This window comes from Chlamydotis macqueenii, chromosome 17, assembly GCF_036417535.1.
Source record: "Chlamydotis macqueenii isolate bChlMac1 chromosome 17, bChlMac1.mat, whole genome shotgun sequence".
NCBI lineage: Eukaryota > Metazoa > Chordata > Aves > Otidiformes > Otididae > Chlamydotis > Chlamydotis macqueenii.
The window spans coordinates 14,337,754-14,355,051 of NC_141572.1; the positions used below are offsets into that span (position 1 = coordinate 14,337,754).

At 50.2% G+C, this 17,298-nt stretch overlaps 1 protein-coding gene across 4 annotated transcripts in view; it reads left to right on the forward strand.

The window, feature by feature from the left end:
* The window catches only part of NF2 (NF2, moesin-ezrin-radixin like (MERLIN) tumor suppressor), a 46,786-nt gene that overhangs the window by 12,235 nt on the left and 17,253 nt on the right, over window positions 1-17,298 (forward strand). For all 4 annotated transcript variants that reach the window (XM_086761938.1, XM_086761936.1, XM_086761939.1 and 1 more), the window contains exons 4-13: window positions 2,031-2,114; window positions 6,513-6,581; window positions 7,046-7,128; window positions 7,836-7,911; window positions 8,224-8,358; window positions 10,616-10,690; window positions 11,818-11,931; window positions 14,326-14,448; window positions 14,834-15,051; window positions 16,416-16,521. In XM_086761938.1, coding sequence (XP_086618064.1) covers window positions 2,031-2,114; window positions 6,513-6,581; window positions 7,046-7,128; window positions 7,836-7,911; window positions 8,224-8,358; window positions 10,616-10,690; window positions 11,818-11,931; window positions 14,326-14,448; window positions 14,834-15,051; window positions 16,416-16,521 — 1,083 coding nt within the window. The remainder of the gene's footprint in view (window positions 1-2,030; window positions 2,115-6,512; window positions 6,582-7,045; window positions 7,129-7,835; window positions 7,912-8,223; window positions 8,359-10,615; window positions 10,691-11,817; window positions 11,932-14,325; window positions 14,449-14,833; window positions 15,052-16,415; window positions 16,522-17,298) is intronic.

A 17,298-nucleotide genomic window follows, 5' to 3' on the forward strand; every position in this document is an offset into this window, starting at 1 on the left:
GCTTGCAGACCTCGTAAGCCAACTGTCAGGAGCGATGAGGTGATTTGTGATATTACTGTGTGGTAGCTGGGGGAAATGAATCTGTCAGATGTGGGCTTGAGTGACACACGCAGCCTTGGAGTCTGCCTCTCTGCCAGGTGTGGATATCAGCGGTGCTGAGGGATGGCAGTTGCCTTCGTACACGATAGCGTCGTTATGTGAAGCAGGGGAGTTTCATCCTCGTGAACAGACCGCAGCCGACCTGTTCCATGTTCGGGCTGCACGGCGATGTTCACCTCTTTGCAAAACAGCCTTCAAATAACGGGAGCAGAAGAAAATCCCAGCCCAGCTCCGTCAGAAACTGACGGCAGAAGCAGAGGAGAAGGGGAAATCTAAGGGTCCCACCTGCCCCAGTAACTCATGCCGTTAAGTTAAGCGTTTGGAAACTGTAGTGAACACGTCTGCAGGCTGTTTTCTTTTTTTTTATTTAAAGTGCACTTCAAAACTTTGTGTCCTGAAAAATCAGCTCAGATGATGTAGCAGTGCTGCGTAGCTGGTAACCAAGAGCTTCGATCACAGGAGCTCTTTCAGACAAGATCAATTTTCTGAAACTATTTTTTATGAAGCATTGCATCAGCTACTGTTCAAGCAGTAGAGTTGTCCTAGTGAGACCCTTCGGTAACTTATTGGGATGTTTCAGCTGTTCTGTGGTGTTAATTTGAAGTTTCTAAAATAAATCGACTATAAAAATTTGAAAAAGCCACTCATTCTTCTGTTTGTTACACCAAAGTGGAGGCAACCTGGGTTTGAGTGCTCTTGCAAATATCACTGCAGACTTCAGCGTGCCCTGCCCTTTCAGACGGATATCAGAGCGAGCTCACCAGCTTCTTGGTGCTCCTCGCTCTTCCAGGTTCATCTCTGTTCTGCAGAGCCGAAGGACTTCTAAATGCAAAATATTGCTGTTAATTTCCGAGGTCTGTCTTGTGCAGCAGGGCTATTTTTAAATGTCTGATTTGCCATGGGCTTTACCCTTGATGAGGAAAAATGCTGTTGGCATCTTTGAAAAGGAAAATCGGGGAGGAAAAAGCAGTTAAAGCTGCATTTTATAAATGCAGACCGTGACTTCTCTACTAGGATTCCTGATGATGAGAGGAGCCTGGGCTCCTGTAATGCTTCTGGGAAATGGCAACATGCAGAAGCTTGCAAACCCTCCGGTTTTTATCTTAATGCAGGAGAATATCTTCTGTGATTATGTCGTAACCAACTTTGAGGACTCAAAGCATGTGATAAATTCAAGCTGATGTTACTGCATCTCTCTGACAATCCATTGAAGGCTCCCAGGAAATAGTACGCCTTTTTTTCCTATCTTTATTCAGGAAAATTAAGTGTACAAAACCAAAAAATATCGAACATGACAGGTTTAATTTTTTAATGCACAGAAGCCAGGAAACCTAAAGCCGTGACGTTTGGGAGCTGCGTGTTGGCTCTCCTGGGAGTGCGTGCAGGGCTTTGCCTCCTGCTAAAAGCACTGCCACGGAGGTGACCCGCAGCTCTGTGGCTGCCAGTGGGACTGGAGGAATTAGCCCTGAGCGCAGGTGAGCGCTGACTCATAATGAGGCCTGAATATCCCAGAGCAAAACCTTTGAGTGCTCAGAGACTCGGCTGCAAAGTTCTTTTTTAAATTTAGTGTTGTGTATAGATGTCATATCAATCCATAGCTTGTGCCTTAAGAGGTTTTATCGTTTTATCTCTGTGTTTACACATAATCCTTTCTTTTTTTCCCTTGCCTTTAGCAATGGGATATAGGTTCTGTCATTTTCCACGTATAAATTTAGCAAACCTGTCAGAAAAAGGTGGCCTGTGAAAGCCTGAGCCCTTCCCTTCTGAGCCACCAGAGGCTCCTGGGCCTGAATTGTAATTAATGTTAGGAAAATTGTTAACTGTGTGGTTGACAGCTCGACTTAAAACAAACTGCAGCCATCTGCTGTGACAGTCATGCTTTGCACTGCTCCACTAAATGTCTGTTATGTGTCCTTTTTTGTTACGGACAGGTGAAGAAGCAGATTTTGGATGAAAAGATCTACTGTCCTCCTGAAGCTTCTGTCCTGCTGGCCTCCTACGCCGTCCAAGCCAAGGTGGGTGCAGGGGGATTTTCTGGGGGCCTGCGCGTTGGTGATGGGTTAGCGTTGCTCCTGGGGAGTGAGGCGCTTTGCGATGTGCCTGCTTCCTGAGGAAGGGGAAGGCAGAGGAAGTTGTTAAACCGTGGGAAGTGAGGGGCCTACATCAGCCACATTCCATTTTCCGCGCTGCTGGTTCCTGGCTGCCTTCAAGATGCTGGACAGATTTTCGCTTTCTCTTTCCAGGACTCTTTAGCAAGTGCTCAGCTTATCAGCTGCAGTGCCTGCTCAAGTGTGGCTTACTGCTGGAGCAGGTGAATTCCCTGAGCCTGTGCCTTTTTGGATCTCCTCCCTGCTCTTGCCATTGTGGCCAGAGGCAAACCAGCCGTGGGGCTCACAGCTCCGCTGCTTCCCCAGAATACTTGTCAGCGTGATAACTATTTTATTTTGAGTGCTGTAGCTTGCCACGTAAATGTTATTGCAGTGTTGAAGGGCTCTTTCTCGCTTCTCCCTTTATCCTGGGTTTGATCTCGGGTGTTTGGCCTCGCTAGGCAGAGGAAGAAGTCAATGACCACTAAACTCCCCTTGTTCCTTGGCTGAATTCTGCTCTGGACCCAGAGTCAGTGTGTTTTGCTGAGGATTTATTGAAACAAACGCTGTTTTCCAGTCTGGAGCGTGCAGCCTTGGCCGGCTTGCAGCAGCCCCCAGCAGAGGGACTCCTGGGACAGCGGGAGCAGCCCAGGTTCGGCAGTGGAGACGTGCTTGCAGGAGAGGACGTAATTTATCCCTGTACATGCACGACTTGTACTGCTGCTCAATTAACAACTCTTCTAGCTAATCTCCAGTTTATGTGTGCAAAGATAATGACTTTGGAGAAGGAGTGACCGGAGTCCGATCGCAGCCCAGCTACGTTGTGGCTGTGGCCTGGTGGTTGTGGTCGGCTCTGACTCTGGACGCGGTTTGGGGAGGCGTTCTGGCTGGCGGGACCGCAGGCGGGTGGCCGTGCCCTGCGTCTGGCCCGTCTGCCTGTCGTTGAGGAGCACGATGTTGGGCAGTTGTAGAAGGAGCAGGCAGGGTAGCTCTGTGGTCTGTGGGACCGCTGTAGCTGGCAGCGCAGGAGCGGGGATTTGGCTCTGTTGCCTGAAGACAGGGTCTGATCCGGGCTGGCTGGAAACAGAGCCCAGTTCTCAGCGTTTCACCGTGGCTTTTTCCGGGTTGCCATATAATCTTCCTCGTAACCCCTTATCCATGCTTGGTTTGTCTGAGTGCAGTGGTGTTCTTTGATGAATGTTTGAATTTACTGGAAAAAGATGTTTTCTCCTCACAGTCAGGGTATTGATGAAACCGTATTTTTGAGAGACTCATCAGCCAGGGAAAGACGAGTTGCTTTTAGAAATGTTTCTATTTGTGTGAAACATTCATCACTCTTATTAGGGTGCATGTGTAAACACTTGCTTGGCTTTTTCTCCATTGACCTGCTGAGCTGAGGATACATAGGGGATGACTTTTCCTCTTGCCAAAATGAATAAACCATTGGGTAAATATTGAGCGCTATTAACTCTTGGCCGTGACAGCTTCTGCTCGCGCGCTCGGGAATGGGCTGTGATTTGGGACGAGACCATTGTGCCGTCCCCTTTCTCTTCTTGCAGCGCGGCCACTGACCTTGGGCTCGGTAGCACCCCTGACGTGCTTGACGCTCGGTTGTCTGGAGGAGGTCAGCTGAAGTTGGAGCTGTTCTCCTAACCTTGCACGTCTTGATTCTGCGCAGAGATTGTGAGAAGGTGGAAGAGGGATGCCTTTTCTGATCTTTGCTAGCGTGCTTTCACGTCTGCACCAGCCATCGCTTTTCCTCGCTGCCGCTCCAGCTCCTTTTAGCGAAGGAGAAAGCTGAAAGCATGTCTTCACTATGGAGCTGGGAAGAAAGATGTTGCAGGTCATCTCCTTCCAGTTAAATAGGATAATGATGTCCTTTCTGGACAAGAAAGCGGCCACTGAGCACAGTAATTCTGCTAATAACGTGCTGATTTGCCTGATTAGGGGCGTAATAGCCTGACATCGCGGTGTGTTTGCAGCTATTTGATTGACAGCCAGGTCGGCTCACGGTGCAGTTGCACACCTATCTGCAATAACAGAGTAAGCGTGTGGGTCATAAAAATAAAAGCTTATTTATTTCTGTATCGTTGTGTTCATTTGGGGAATTACTATGTGTTTTCCCCTCTAGCCCTGCATTCAAACCACCCACGCTGCTTTCAGATGTTGGAGACCGTTCAGGTTTTAAGTAGCTGGGAGAGACATGGAATCTACTGAAAAATGCAGAAAACGGTAGCGTCTGCGAGGTTCTTCCGTGTCGTGCACCTTAGATGTAGATCGCTGCCATGCTGTAGCCCTCTCAGCACTTCAAATCTTGTAGCACTAGTGAAGGGCTCTCTTATTTTAATTTTTTTTTTTTTTCTTCCCCCAAACAAACAACACTTGGTGTGAGTAGTTTGAAGCTGAGCGTGCCTGTGTTTATCCAGGACGATGTAAGCCAGGCGTCTGAATGAGGTAAAGGCAACTTCCATCTGTAACCATGAGTATTAATTGTATAGTTCAATTAACAGGAGCTGAAATTGCATCAGAGTGTTGAAGTAATGATTTAATTGAAAAGGTCTTTGAAAGTGTGTTTGCCAAATCGTTTGAGCCAACATACGCTACAATACTTAAGCCATTTGTTGGTTTTTGGCTTGTGAATAATTAATGTTCTCGTCCAGACTCCCTCTCGGTACAAATATCCCTCTGGGACACAGCAATATTTTTCACCACATGAAAATCACATAATCCATACTTAGTCTTGGATCTCCACGGTAGATCACAGCAGAAAATAATCGCGTTAATCCTATTTGCTCTTATTTTCATCACCTAAAAATGATTTATTTCCTGCCTCTCCAAGGTTATTGGAGTTGTTTCCTTTGCCAGTGCCATGTCTTTATTGCTGTTCCCTTTTGATGTGGGTTCAAGGGACGCGTACCTGCAATGCGCTGCTTTCTGAGGAGCTCCAAGCATCTGTAGACCTTGGAAGACAGACAATTGCTGCTGCTCAGCACCCTCCTGGATGAAATCCGCGGCGGTCGTGTTATATTAATTGAAGCCTGAGTCAGAGTTGATTGTTGCATGCTTCCTTCGCATCTGCATTGGCTCCAAATCAATATTTGCGTCTTTAATCCCCGCTTGTCGGCTATGAAACGCTCGCCAGGCTGCGGAGAGGATGTACGTGTAGGCTTTTGATGCTGAGATCTGGTTTTAGCGTACAACGTGATGGTTCTGTCGTTAAAAGGAGGCTGATACGGAAAGCTTCCTGACTTATTCCATGACCACCATGTGTGCCTTGGTTTGGCTTTAAAAATTGTCACCGGTTTGTACTTTCTGAGCTGAAGTCCTTCAGAAGAGCGGGGAGGGAAGGGGCTGTCTCCCTTGCCAAATGAGCAACTCGAGCAAACCTCGCCGCGTCTTGTGCAATTGGGTGGTGTCGTTGCAGAACTCCTGTTCGCCAGGTGAATTAAAATCGCAGCATTTCATGTACGTGCCTCACCTCCGTCGTCCTCTTCTCTTGAACTTGCTAGGTTATTTGGTGGTTTCCTGCCCTCTTAAGCTGTGCAGGAGGTAAATTCGTTTTCACATGCACTGCAGGGAGACTCAGCTTTTCAGTCTGTTAATAAGTAGTTTTATTTCTCAGTCACTTTATGCGCTGCTCAAAAAGATGTAAATCTAAACAAATACTGGTAATTACTGGGCGCTCTTAAATCAGAATTGGATTCTGTGACCCAGTTGAGCAACAGCCCCTCTGGCAGAAAAGCTGACACCTGCTTGAGGAGTCTGTCAAACTCCTGTAATTTTTTTTTTTTAATTTTTTTTTAATATTTGTTCATTAGGGTGGTGAGCAGCAACAGAGAAACCGCCGGCTGCCTCACCGGCTTCCTGGTATCGATCAGGCTTTGGGGACAGGTCTTTGTCTGTATCTTGGCTCCCTGTCCCAGTACAGGTGTGGGAGGGCAAGGACCTCTCAGCTGTAGCCTGCGTCTTTCCCTGCATTGGAGGAAGTGTTTTCTGGGCGTGGTAATTAGAGTAATTACGGACCTACAATGATCTTCTGGTCCAACTTTGGGACTGGTGGTGGGTGTCATCTGATGGTGGGAAGTTTTGTTCTGCTGCGTGAGTAGAAGGAGGGTGTTAGGTTTTATTAGCAATCAAATGACAAAGAAAATGTGGTTATTAAATTTACCGAGCAGCAGATGTGCTGTGCTCTAACAGGTTGTGATGTGAAGGGTGTACGCAGTCTGCGTTTGCTCTCTCCCCAAGGGGTGGATGCGTAAGGGTGCAGGGTTTTACTTGCCTGTTTAGTTAACATGGGGCGGGCACGGTGTCTGTGCTTCTTTGCAGTACGGCGATTACGATCCCAATGTCCACAAACGAGGCTTCTTGGCACAAGAGGAGCTGCTTCCAAAGCGGGTAAGGAGCTCGGCCGAGCAGAGGAGTAGGTTTCCAAGCCTGATGGTGTTTGGTGGAACAGAGCCCTGTGCAGAGAGGGTCTCTGGGGGACTGCCTGCGGGGTGCACCCTGCTTTGCTTTCCTTGAGCTTCCTTCCCAAGGCAAACAATCCAAAAAGGTGTATTGAGGGAGGAGATTTAAATCTCTTTCTCGCGTATTTTAATAAAAACAGAAGCAAATGTTTTCTTTTCATGGTTTCATCCTGCCTGTGTCTGCCTGCCGTGGCCTGGGGACGGCTTGCCTGTGCTGCCTGCTTGAGGGGGTTGAGCGAGCACTGGGCGATCGCAGGTTGCAGGGTTGAGCGTGCCCTGCTGAGAGTTAACCTATCGTGAGGTCGGATGTGGGTCTGGGAAGGGGTTGCTGGGGTGTTTCTGCAGGACAAGAGCGGCCGCGTGACCTGGTCTCTGTCCCCTCTTGTGTCTCAGGTAATAAACCTGTACCAGATGACTCCAGAGATGTGGGAGGAACGGATAACAGCCTGGTACGCAGAGCACCGAGGCAGAGCAAGGTCAGTGTGTGCTGAACTGGTGGGTTGGGGCCAGTCCCCTCACCTGGAGAGTCACCAGGGTTTTAGGAGCTTGGGAGAGCGATGGATGAGTTAATCCAGCACACCTCTGGAGCGGAGTCACGAAGGGCAAAGGGCTTTCTTTGCTCTAAATGTGCCTGCTGTCCCCTGGTCGCTGATGGGGTCCTCCAGAGAATGTTGGACTGGTGCTCAGTGAGGGGTGGGCTGCTGAGGGGCATGGGGGCAGGCAGCCTAGGGGGTCAGGGTGCATTTTGGGCCAGGAAAAGAAATGAGGCTTCAAGACTGAGGATGTCTGCTGCTGCCTCGGGTGGTACAACGCTCATTGTGGGGGATAAGCCTAAAGTCAGGGGATCTGGAACGGGAGCCTCCCGGCCAGGGATTTCCTGTGCATGCTTAAGGGATTGGGGGATGGATGAAGGAAGGCTCGAAGTGCGGCATCTCCCTCAGCGGGTGTCAGCAGCCATTAAGATGCTGGCAAGCTGCAGAGTGGGATTTGCTGTTGGGCTTTATTGATCCTGCCAGCAAAGATAGACCTGACCTGTGCGATAGAGACGGGCCAGGCTTTAAAGCCTTGTGTGTGCTGAGGATCAGAAAGAGCAGCCATCTTCCTCTCTCTGTGATCCTACCAAACATCATAACGCTGGCCGTTTTTTTTTTTTGTTTTTTTTTTTGTTTTTCTTGTCTGACAGAGATGAAGCTGAAATGGAGTATTTGAAGATAGCTCAGGACTTGGAGATGTATGGAGTGAACTATTTTGCGATTAGGGTGAGTGCAGGTTGTGGGTCGTGTTTTCTTGGCGGCATAGCTCTTGTAATAGTCTTCATCTTTTGTGTTGCTGTGAGATCGGATGAGTGGAGCCTTGGAGAGCCAGGAGACCTGGGAGATGGCTATGGTGCGGTGGTGAAAGTCCCTGCTGCAGCATGCTTTGCTGCCAGCTCCCGGGAGGCAGAATCTCTTTAAACAGGCAGCGTTGGTGGGTCACTGCTCAGGGCTGGTTGATGAAGCTGACAGTGGTTCATGTCAGACCCTCCGAGTGGAATAAAATGATTTTCTGCTCTTTTTTTTTCCCTCACATAGAATAAAAAGGGCACTGAACTGCTCCTTGGAGTTGACGCCTTGGGTCTTCACATTTATGACCCAGACAACAGGTTGACCCCTAAAATCTCCTTCCCGTGGAACGAGATCCGGAATATCTCATACAGCGACAAAGAGGTACGGATACGTCTGCCCTCTTCCCTGAGAGCAGTAAGAACACAATTGCAATTTAAAATGATTTCACTTAGCTTCTCTGTCTGCTGTGCTTGCTATCACCAGCTTAGCTAAGTGCCGCTCAGCTTCTCCGATTGAAACCTTAATTCCAAGTCTTTCTGGAAACGTTCAGGAGTGGGCGTACAAGAGGTCAGCTGGGAGCTGCTCTCCTGTTTGGTTTCAGAGTACGTTCAAACCCTCTGTAATTTTTTCCCAAGACCAAAATTGCTGTTGATGTGCTTAGCAAAGACAAGCACGGGAGTTGAGCAGCCGAGCTCTGCGCTGTATGTATTACAGTATATATTACCATGTGCGTGTATGCTATCGTGAAATATAGCGAGATGTACTCCCGGTGAGAGAGCTCGTGCCTCTTGCCACGTCGTTACATCACCTCGAGTTCTCATGCTGCCGGGCTTGGCGTAGCAGCTGCAATCTTTTTAGGAAGTGGAGTAATTTAAGCCTGCTGTTGGATAGATATTTATTTAATCCAGAGCATTAATATGAATCTTCTGAATCACTGGCCACCAAACCCAGTTGAGCATAGCAGTGAAATTGGCTGTGGAGGGGGAGCTGATCTGCTCAGTTTTCAGTCTGTGAGAGCTGCTCAGAGAAAACCAGCTGCCTTTATGGTAAGGAAGAAAATTAACTTCTTAATTAAAAATTGTTTTCTCATCTAAACATGATATTGATCAGGGTAAAAGCTAAAGGTTTCTCATCAGCTGCATTTATTACGTGTCTTGTGAAGTTTTATAAGTAGTAAGGCCGTGCTGGTATTCGCTTTGCTTGTTTCACTCCCTAAAAATAAAGAGCTTCACAACCCTGCAAACAGCCCAGCGCTTAGTGACTTTCGCAGGCTTTCCTGCCGTGCCAGCTGAGCACAGCGGAAGCTGTCTGATCGGGCCTCGCCTCAGAAATCTGGGGATTGAAGCCCGCGTAACCAGGCCTTGACACAAGGCTTTAATAGAGCTTTCTCTTGGGGGGAAAAGATTGACGCCTTCCATCACGTCAATCAGCTGTGTAATCAGATGACCACAAGTAGACCTGATGTGATGGTAAACAAGCCTGATAGCTGGGTATGACAGCTCTGTCGACACAGCGGAGGGGTCTAATCCGTCCTAACAAAGACTGACTGTTTTCGCGGAGCTGAAATTCCTCCCTGCGCGCGTTTCTGCTGTTGCTTTCAATGACTGGTGGGGGTTCTGCCGGAGCCCCAGTCCAGGGATGTTCACGCACGTCTGCCTGTGTGAGAGTCTTAAAAGATCGGCTCTTAAACTGACAGAAGAAAACACTGCCAGGGCGGGCTCGGCTGAGCCCTTTCCAGGCGGTACGGTGTATTGACAAATAGACCTGCCTTAATGGACACCGGCTGCCTGCCCCGGCGCTGTCTCTGCAGCGGCTGTTTGTGTAGCGCGTGGGGGAGTGATGGAATATATGCATGCCTTCTAAAAGATGCCGTGTTGCGGAGCACTCAGTCTCTTCAAGTACCCTTGGCTAGTTCAGTGTCTTCTGTCTGGGGCTGTTTACCGAAGCTCTCGAGTGTGGCGATGCCGCTGTGGGAAGGCTGTGGAGAGGGTAAAGCCAGGCCATGGTTAGAGCTGTTCGCTTGGCACAGAGCGTGTAAGTAAAAGTCAGAGCAAGGGAGTACCGCTTTTAATTGCAGAGCGGTCTTGTGACACAACTGACTTCCAGGGAACAAAATGCATGGAAAATCCCTTTGGGAAGCCAGTGGAGGTGTCAACAGGAAGGACAGCAGCTCCTGTTTCTGTGTTCCTAGTGCAGCCCTCCTGCCCATCCATCAGGTAGCTGAGCTGCTTCTTCCTCCCTTCAGAAGTGTCATGGGTTCCTGCTGTAGCTTCTCCGTTCTCTACAGCTGCCGGGAGAGCAGCGTCTTGCCTCGGGAGGTGCTGAGCTGTCTCTGCCCTCTGCAAGGTGCTCTGCAGAGGACACCGGCTGCTGGCATTGCAGCCTGTGGGTAGACAGCGCTCTCCTTGCGTCTGTGGCACTCACGTTTTTCCAACTGGAGGAACAGTTGTCTCCTTGGTTGCTTTTGCTACCAGTTCTCTTGCTTGGCTAACGGCCACGGGGACGGCGCTCAGCCGTGTTTGTCTGACACTGCTGACCTCCTCTGAGCCAGAGCTTTCAGTACGACTTTTATAGCTGTGTTTTTATTAAATGCACCACTCTCTGATAACTCTCTCCCTCTTTATTTTTTCCTTTTCAGTTTACGATTAAGCCATTGGACAAAAAGATTGATGTTTTCAAATTCAATTCATCAAAGCTGCGTGTGAATAAGCTGGTAAGTCTACAGACAGAACGGTTTTTATTGCCTGCAGCAGTAGTTTCTGCCGGCAGTACGAGACAATGTTTTGAGGCTTTTCCAGTCGGAGGGAGCCTGCTGGCCTGGCTGGACTGTAGATGTGATTCGATGTAGCAGTTACTACTCGGTCATAGCCTCTTGAAGAGACGGGGGAAGCTCAAGTCAAGCTCCTTCACAGAACCTCTCCCCCCTTTCCTGTTTTTGTGCTTCCTTTCTGAGCTCTCGGGTTACAGCTGACCTGCATGGTGGAAGCACTTAGTAAGTAAAACTTTCTTGTCACCCCCATCTTTGCTCCAGATCCCCTTTCTTCTCCTGCAGATCTTTTCCATTCTGCTCTGTCATGTAGGTCTCTCTCTTTTGGGATGCAGTGTTATCAGAGTCGCAGTCCTGGCTTTTTTCAAGGCCAGTCCCCTCTGAGGACACGCTCCTTGTACGAGGATGGAGGGAGCTGTGTTGAGCTGTTCTGTTCAGCATCCGTTAGAGCCCAGCTTTAGCTTGTGTTCTGGGTTTGGTGCCTGGAGGAGCTTTGATCCAGATTCTGTAGCAGCTACGCGCTGTGTTAGGTCGCACGAGGGACCTGCAGAAGGCAGAGGGGGATATTTTCCCCATCCTTACAAGAGAGGGAGGGGAACTTTGCTGTTCTGGTTATAGGCTGTCTGGTGCTTCATGTGCCATAGGGAGTGGGCCTAGAAGGGGCAAGTTCATCTTGAACCTGAAGAAAGGGAGCAGTGAAAACCAGGGAACCGGCCGAAGCTGTAGAAGTCTTTGTTTCATTATTTGGCCTAATGCCTTTTTCGGGCTGGTATAAAATTTGCCAGAACCGTGCTGTGCTGGCTGCGCAGAAAACAAAAACCTGGTCTTTGCAAAGAGCTGCAGAGAGCTCTAGCCCAGGAGCAGGTGTTTGGTGTGGGACTTAGGCTGTGCCTTGGCTCCCTGCCCCTCATACGGGTATGAGAGCTCCTAGGGTTTGAGATCAGCGGGTGGAAGCACTTAGAAGCACCAAACCAAAGCAATTCTAGCATTTTTGTGTGTCAAGAATACAAACTACCTCATCGTCATCGTGTGTACAGCTGTTTCTCTCCGCTCTTCACCCTTGACTGGAATAGATTCTTCAGCTGTGTATTGGAAACCACGACCTCTTCATGAGGAGGAGAAAGGCGGACTCGCTGGAGGTCCAGCAGATGAAGGCGCAGGCCAGGGAGGAGAAAGCCAGGAAGCAGGTGAGAGACGTCTCGTGTAACTAGATGGTGAGCCACAATCAGAGATGCAAATGAACTTGGGAGGGAACGGTCTCCAGAATGGCATCAGGCACACGGAGAAGCTTTGAGGGACGGTCCAGCTGAACATCTCTCTTTAGTAGCCTGCTCCCACCTCACCAGTCATTCTCGACTTGGCTCTGCAGGTTGATGGCAGCCTGGCAGCCCGAGTCCAGCCCTCTCACTCGGGAACAAAACCAGGAGGACGGGAGGGAAGAGCTGATCTGAGTGTCCTGCAAATGCGTGTGCGTCTTCCCGGCTTCGTTTTATGCCTGGGCTCCGTAGCTGGAAAGATGTAGCGTGTTGGGGTAGCTGCTTGTAATTAAAGCTGGGGCTGTGAGGGGGAGCTGTGCTTTGCCGTAGTTCTTTGCCTCATTTTCTAATTACATGGTGATGGAATGCACGCCAACATTTCGGAGTGTGCTGCCTGCATGCTAATTTGGTGCTGGCCTCCTTTATCTGCCGCAGGTCAGCCCGGGCGGTGAAAACGGCTCTTTGGAGGCAGCAGCGTGTAGCCGATGAGCATATATCAGCAAATTGGATTGTATGAATCATTGTTTTCTGCTCGTAGACCTTTTCTACTCACTGAAACCTGCACAGCTAATCTGAGTACTGGTGCTTAGAATATCAATGTCCCTTTGCAATAAAGCCGCTAGATAGCAGCAGAAGAAACCGGAGCGGTCGCTTGCACCCAGGGGGGTCTTGTGCTCGAGGGACTGCTAAGTTAATGGATTTGAACATGCCGAAAGAGGCGCCTGCATGGTGCTGGACTTGGTGTTGAGGTGCTCAGCTGATATGGAGATGTGATGTGGCTTGTCTTGCAGGCAGCTCCTGGAGCGGTTCTCCTCCCAGTAGCTTGTGGGGTGGCAGGAGAGGACAGCGCATGTGTCACTGGGAGAGTAACCAGGCCAGCTCCTCTGGGGAAGGGGCGCGTCTTGCTTCAACATGGGGATTCCTCTGGTCAGTAAGGAGTGGTGTTAGTGGAGCAAAAAGTCCTCCGTGGACGGAGCAGCGTGGTGTCCAAGCACTGGTGGCTTCAGGGACAGGTTTTACAATCTTGTGAGTTTTTGATGTGTTTGGGTAACGCCAGCCAGACCTGAGGTGCTGTGCTTAGCTGTGCTGCTGGGAGAGGTGAGGGCACAGAGATGAGCAGAAGCTTATCGCTTCGCGTGAGCTCTCAAATCCAGAGCACTCATGCTCTACGGGAAAGCATGCTCGGGTTGGCTGCTCTCCTGAGCTAGCCACTGTGCTGTCGTGCCGGCCTTCTCCTCCCTCCCCAGGATCCACCGTTGTTAACTGGTTCCAGATAGTCCTTTCATATCGGGAATTCTTGTTAATGGAAGCCCTGAGCGGGATACAGATAGTAATGATAATTGATGAGGGAAACCTTTAACAGAAGGAAGCGAAGCCGTTAAAGCAGTGGGCGTCCCGCTTTCAGAACACGGTTGGTGTCCAAGGAGCAGAGAAATGTCTTGTCGCGCTGACTTCCCTTATTAAACTCGGCAGGTGGCCTGTGCAGAGCTGCGCGTCCGAGCTGCGTTGTGGATATTTATCATGCACCCATCCCTGTCGTACCGGAGTGCTTGAACCCGGTGTGTTGATTAGCCCGATGGCCCCCTTTGGGTGCTCGGCTAGCAGAGAAGTGGTTGTTGGGTACGCTCTGTCCGCACAACGCTCTCAGCATCTTCTGGGAAGAGCTGGCAGATTCTGGTGGGTTGTCTCGGCGTAGCTTGGATCCTTCCCTCCAGGAAAAGCGTTGCTGTTTCCTGCAAACTGGGCTGGAGGAGAGAGTTTATTGTATCTGGGAACTTACAGTGGTGGTCGTGCTCTTTGTGACCTCCCCTGTACACGGGTGGAGGTGAAGTTTCCAGCATGCTGGATTCAGTGTCTGATCACAAGTAGCAGCTATTCACGTCCTTCAAACTCCTGCCTCGCGGTGTGTCTATATTTGATATTTTGAAGATGCCGTCAGCCTGCCCTTAAGCCCAGTCCTCCTCCCCAGCGCAGTCTGTTCCACTTGCCGTAAGAAATGCCAGGTATAGCTGGAGCTCTTGGGACCCTGCTTGTCTGTGTCCGCCCTGCGAGTCAGCGTAGGAGGGTGCTGTCCTCTGGCTGGCGTATGGGGCAGTGCTGTGGGTAACAGCCTGATCAGAGGATATGAGATTGTCTCGGGAATGGCGCTCTTCAAGGGAGTTGGGTGCGTCAGGTCACCTCCGTTTAGTGAAGTTCCCCGTGTTGATAAGCGGAGAGGAGGCAGCAGTGCAGCCCTGTGCTCTAACCCCTGAGTAGTGACTCATCCCATGGAAAGCCTTTCTAATGTGTTATTTCCCCTCGCTTTTCCCAATGCCCCTTTCCTAGATGGAACGGCAGCGCCTGGCCCGAGAGAAGCAAATGAGAGAAGAGGCTGAGAGGACAAGGGATGAGCTGGAGAGAAGGTTGATGCAGTTAAAGGAAGAGGCGACAATGGCCAACGAGGCTCTGGTAAGTCTCCGGGAGGTTGTTTCCCGAGGCACTGCAGCTGTTCCTCCCTCTTTTCCATTGCTGAAGCGTTTTAGGAAGCACACCATGACTGTCTTATAGCCATTCGCAAGCTGCTGCTGGTGGGCAGCGATCAGGAGGCTGGATGGAGTTGGTTTCATCCTGCTGGCCTGCTGTGGGAGGAGCGCAAAGGGGGTTGATTTGGGACAGAGCCTGGGCACATCCAGGTCTTGGCTGCGCAAGGCTGCAGGCTTTTGTGGAAGGGAGGGACTCTGTCGGCCGTGGCAGCTGTGCAGAGCGAGCGGCTCCAGGCCCTGCTCCGGGGGTTGTAAGCACATTTGGGGAGATGTTCAGAGTGCTTAACGGCTTAACGTGCCTTAATTCTCAGATGAGGTCTGAAGAGACAGCAGACTTGCTGGCTGAGAAGGCTCAGATCACGGAGGAGGAGGCCAAGCTTCTGGCTCAGAAAGCAGCTGAGGCTGAACAGGAGATGCAGCGCATCAAAGCCACGGCCATCCGGACGGAGGAGGAGAAGCGGCTGATGGAACAGAAGGTGCTAGAGGCAGAGATGTTGGCACTGAAAATGGCGGAGGAGTCGGAGAGGAGGTCAGAGGGTACAATCTTGTGGCTGCCTCTGCTTTGCTTTCCAACCCCCTTCTGACTTAGCTGGCCGAGTGGCTCGCGCCTTGAGTTAGTCCATCCGACGGTTTGCAGCAAGCCCTTGGCCTCCCGTGCATGCACAACAGCAAATGGCCCCAAGGCTCAGCTGGTTTCTCTCCCTCTCGCTGTTTGCCACAGCTGGGCTGCCCATGAGTAGCAAACAGTGCTGGCAGAGCAGCGGTGGCCCTGATCTTTCCCTGGATTGGCGCTGGAGACTCTTCTCTAAAGCCTTCTTTGGGAGAGGTGCTGTGGTGAAAGCAGCAGGGAAAGAGACCATCAGCTAGCAGGGGAGAAAGTACCGCACTCCACCTTCTGCACCTCTCACACCCTGACAGCAGCAGGGGAAGCCAGCTCTACTTTTGGGTGATTTCTGCAAACACTCGCTGAGTTCCCCAAAGTATTTGACACCATTAATAGCACTCGGGTTGTTTTTTTTTCTTCTGGGTGGTACATCTACATTCCCTCTTCTCTATTCCTCTATTTGCCTCTCAGTTGTTTAGTTCTCCTTACCAGTTGCGAGGTCTCTGTTTCAGGTTAGCCTTGAGGTCTCCCTAGCTCCTGGAGTCCTTGCTTCTTGTTAGAACTGGTGTTGCCATCCTCTTGATACCAGAGCCCAGGTCCCATGGTGCCTCTGGTAGTGAGCAAGTAAAAGATCATTCTTGTTTCCTTCCGACTGATTACTCCTTTCCATGTGAGAGCTTGCTTGGTGTCAGCCCTTCTGCTTGGATGAACGTGACTCTTGTCCCTCTCTTCTTACCTTGGGCTCTATCTTGTGAAGTCTTCACTCAAATTTCAGTTTAGCAGGGAAAGCGTGCTTCCCTCCTTTGGCTTTCTCTTTGTGGGAGGCCCTTGAGCCTCAAGGGTAAATACTCGCTCTAGGATTGTTGAGCCCTGCGAGCAGGCAAAGCTGTGCCGTCTGGGGTGCTTTTTCCTTTTTGAATGTAGTAGATAATGGTTGGTAGAGGCTTGCTTCTCAGGAAACTGCCTCTCCTGCTGTAAGTCTGAGCTTAACTTCTGACGTTGTTATCCCCATCCTGGTGTCTTAGCATGCTTCTCCAGCCCTTAGCCTTGCTCGGTGATGCTCGCACAGAGCCCACATCAGAGCTGCCCTTCTGTGGCTTGGGTTTCTGTGCTAATTAAAACATGTCAGAGGTTCTGGTGTTTCCCTTGCTCAAATGATTTCTTAGTTTAGGATTTGTTGTGGGAAGAATCTCAACCTATTCCACGCCTACACTGTAATCCTACTTCTCCATCTTCTTGTTCCTCTCAACTTCAAGCTGATATTTGCCATTTGCTTTTATTCTTTGTAGGGCGAAGGAGGCTGATCAACTAAAGCAAGACCTTCAGGAGGCTCGCGAATCTGAGCGGAGAGCCAAGCAGAAGCTTTTGGAGATCACCAGCAAGTCGTCCTACACAGTAAGAGTGATCTGTGTCATACTGCCCAGTTCCCAGCCCGTATATGTGCCCTCCTCTGCAGCCTGGAGCAGTCTTGTGTCTCCAGCCCCTCGGTGGAGGGGTATGAGCTGTCTCCTTGCATTGCTCAGCAGCTGTTCAGAAACCCTCAGCCGTGCTTGGCCTTTTCATCCAGGCACCCCGTCTGGCAGAAGATCCCTTTGCTCTTTATTTCCCCCCCCCGCCTACCCTGCCTCATGCTACAAGAGCAAGGGAGCTGCTGGTGACATTAAAGGCAGCAAATTTTAAGCCAATTTAACAACTGTGTCAGAGTCACACTTTGCTAGCACGTGAGGAGTGTTCCAACTTGGCAACAGCCTTTAAAATAGGGTTAAATGCTTAGGAAATTAAGGGTGTCCTTGTTGGATGGGACAAACATTGTTCAGAACCTGTAAATGCATTCTTTGGGCATAAACTGGACACTGTGCCTCTGTGTGCTGGGAAGAGACTTCCTTGAAGGGAGATCATGCCATAATTGCCCATTAAGAGGATTTCTCACCTTCCTCTGAAGCATCTGGTCGCAGTTGCTACCGGCGACTGAGACGCCAGACTCAATAAGCATTGCTCTGATCTGTCTGGCAGTTCCTTTCCTCAACTTCTCTGATGGTGCTGCAGGGCCTGCAAAATGCATCAAGTGTTCCTGTCCCCGCAGCTCGCACCTGCCACGGCTGCTGGTTCGGCTGCTTCACTGTCCTGAGGAGGGAAGAGCTCAGCCGCTTCAGGAGTAAACTCAGCAGATGT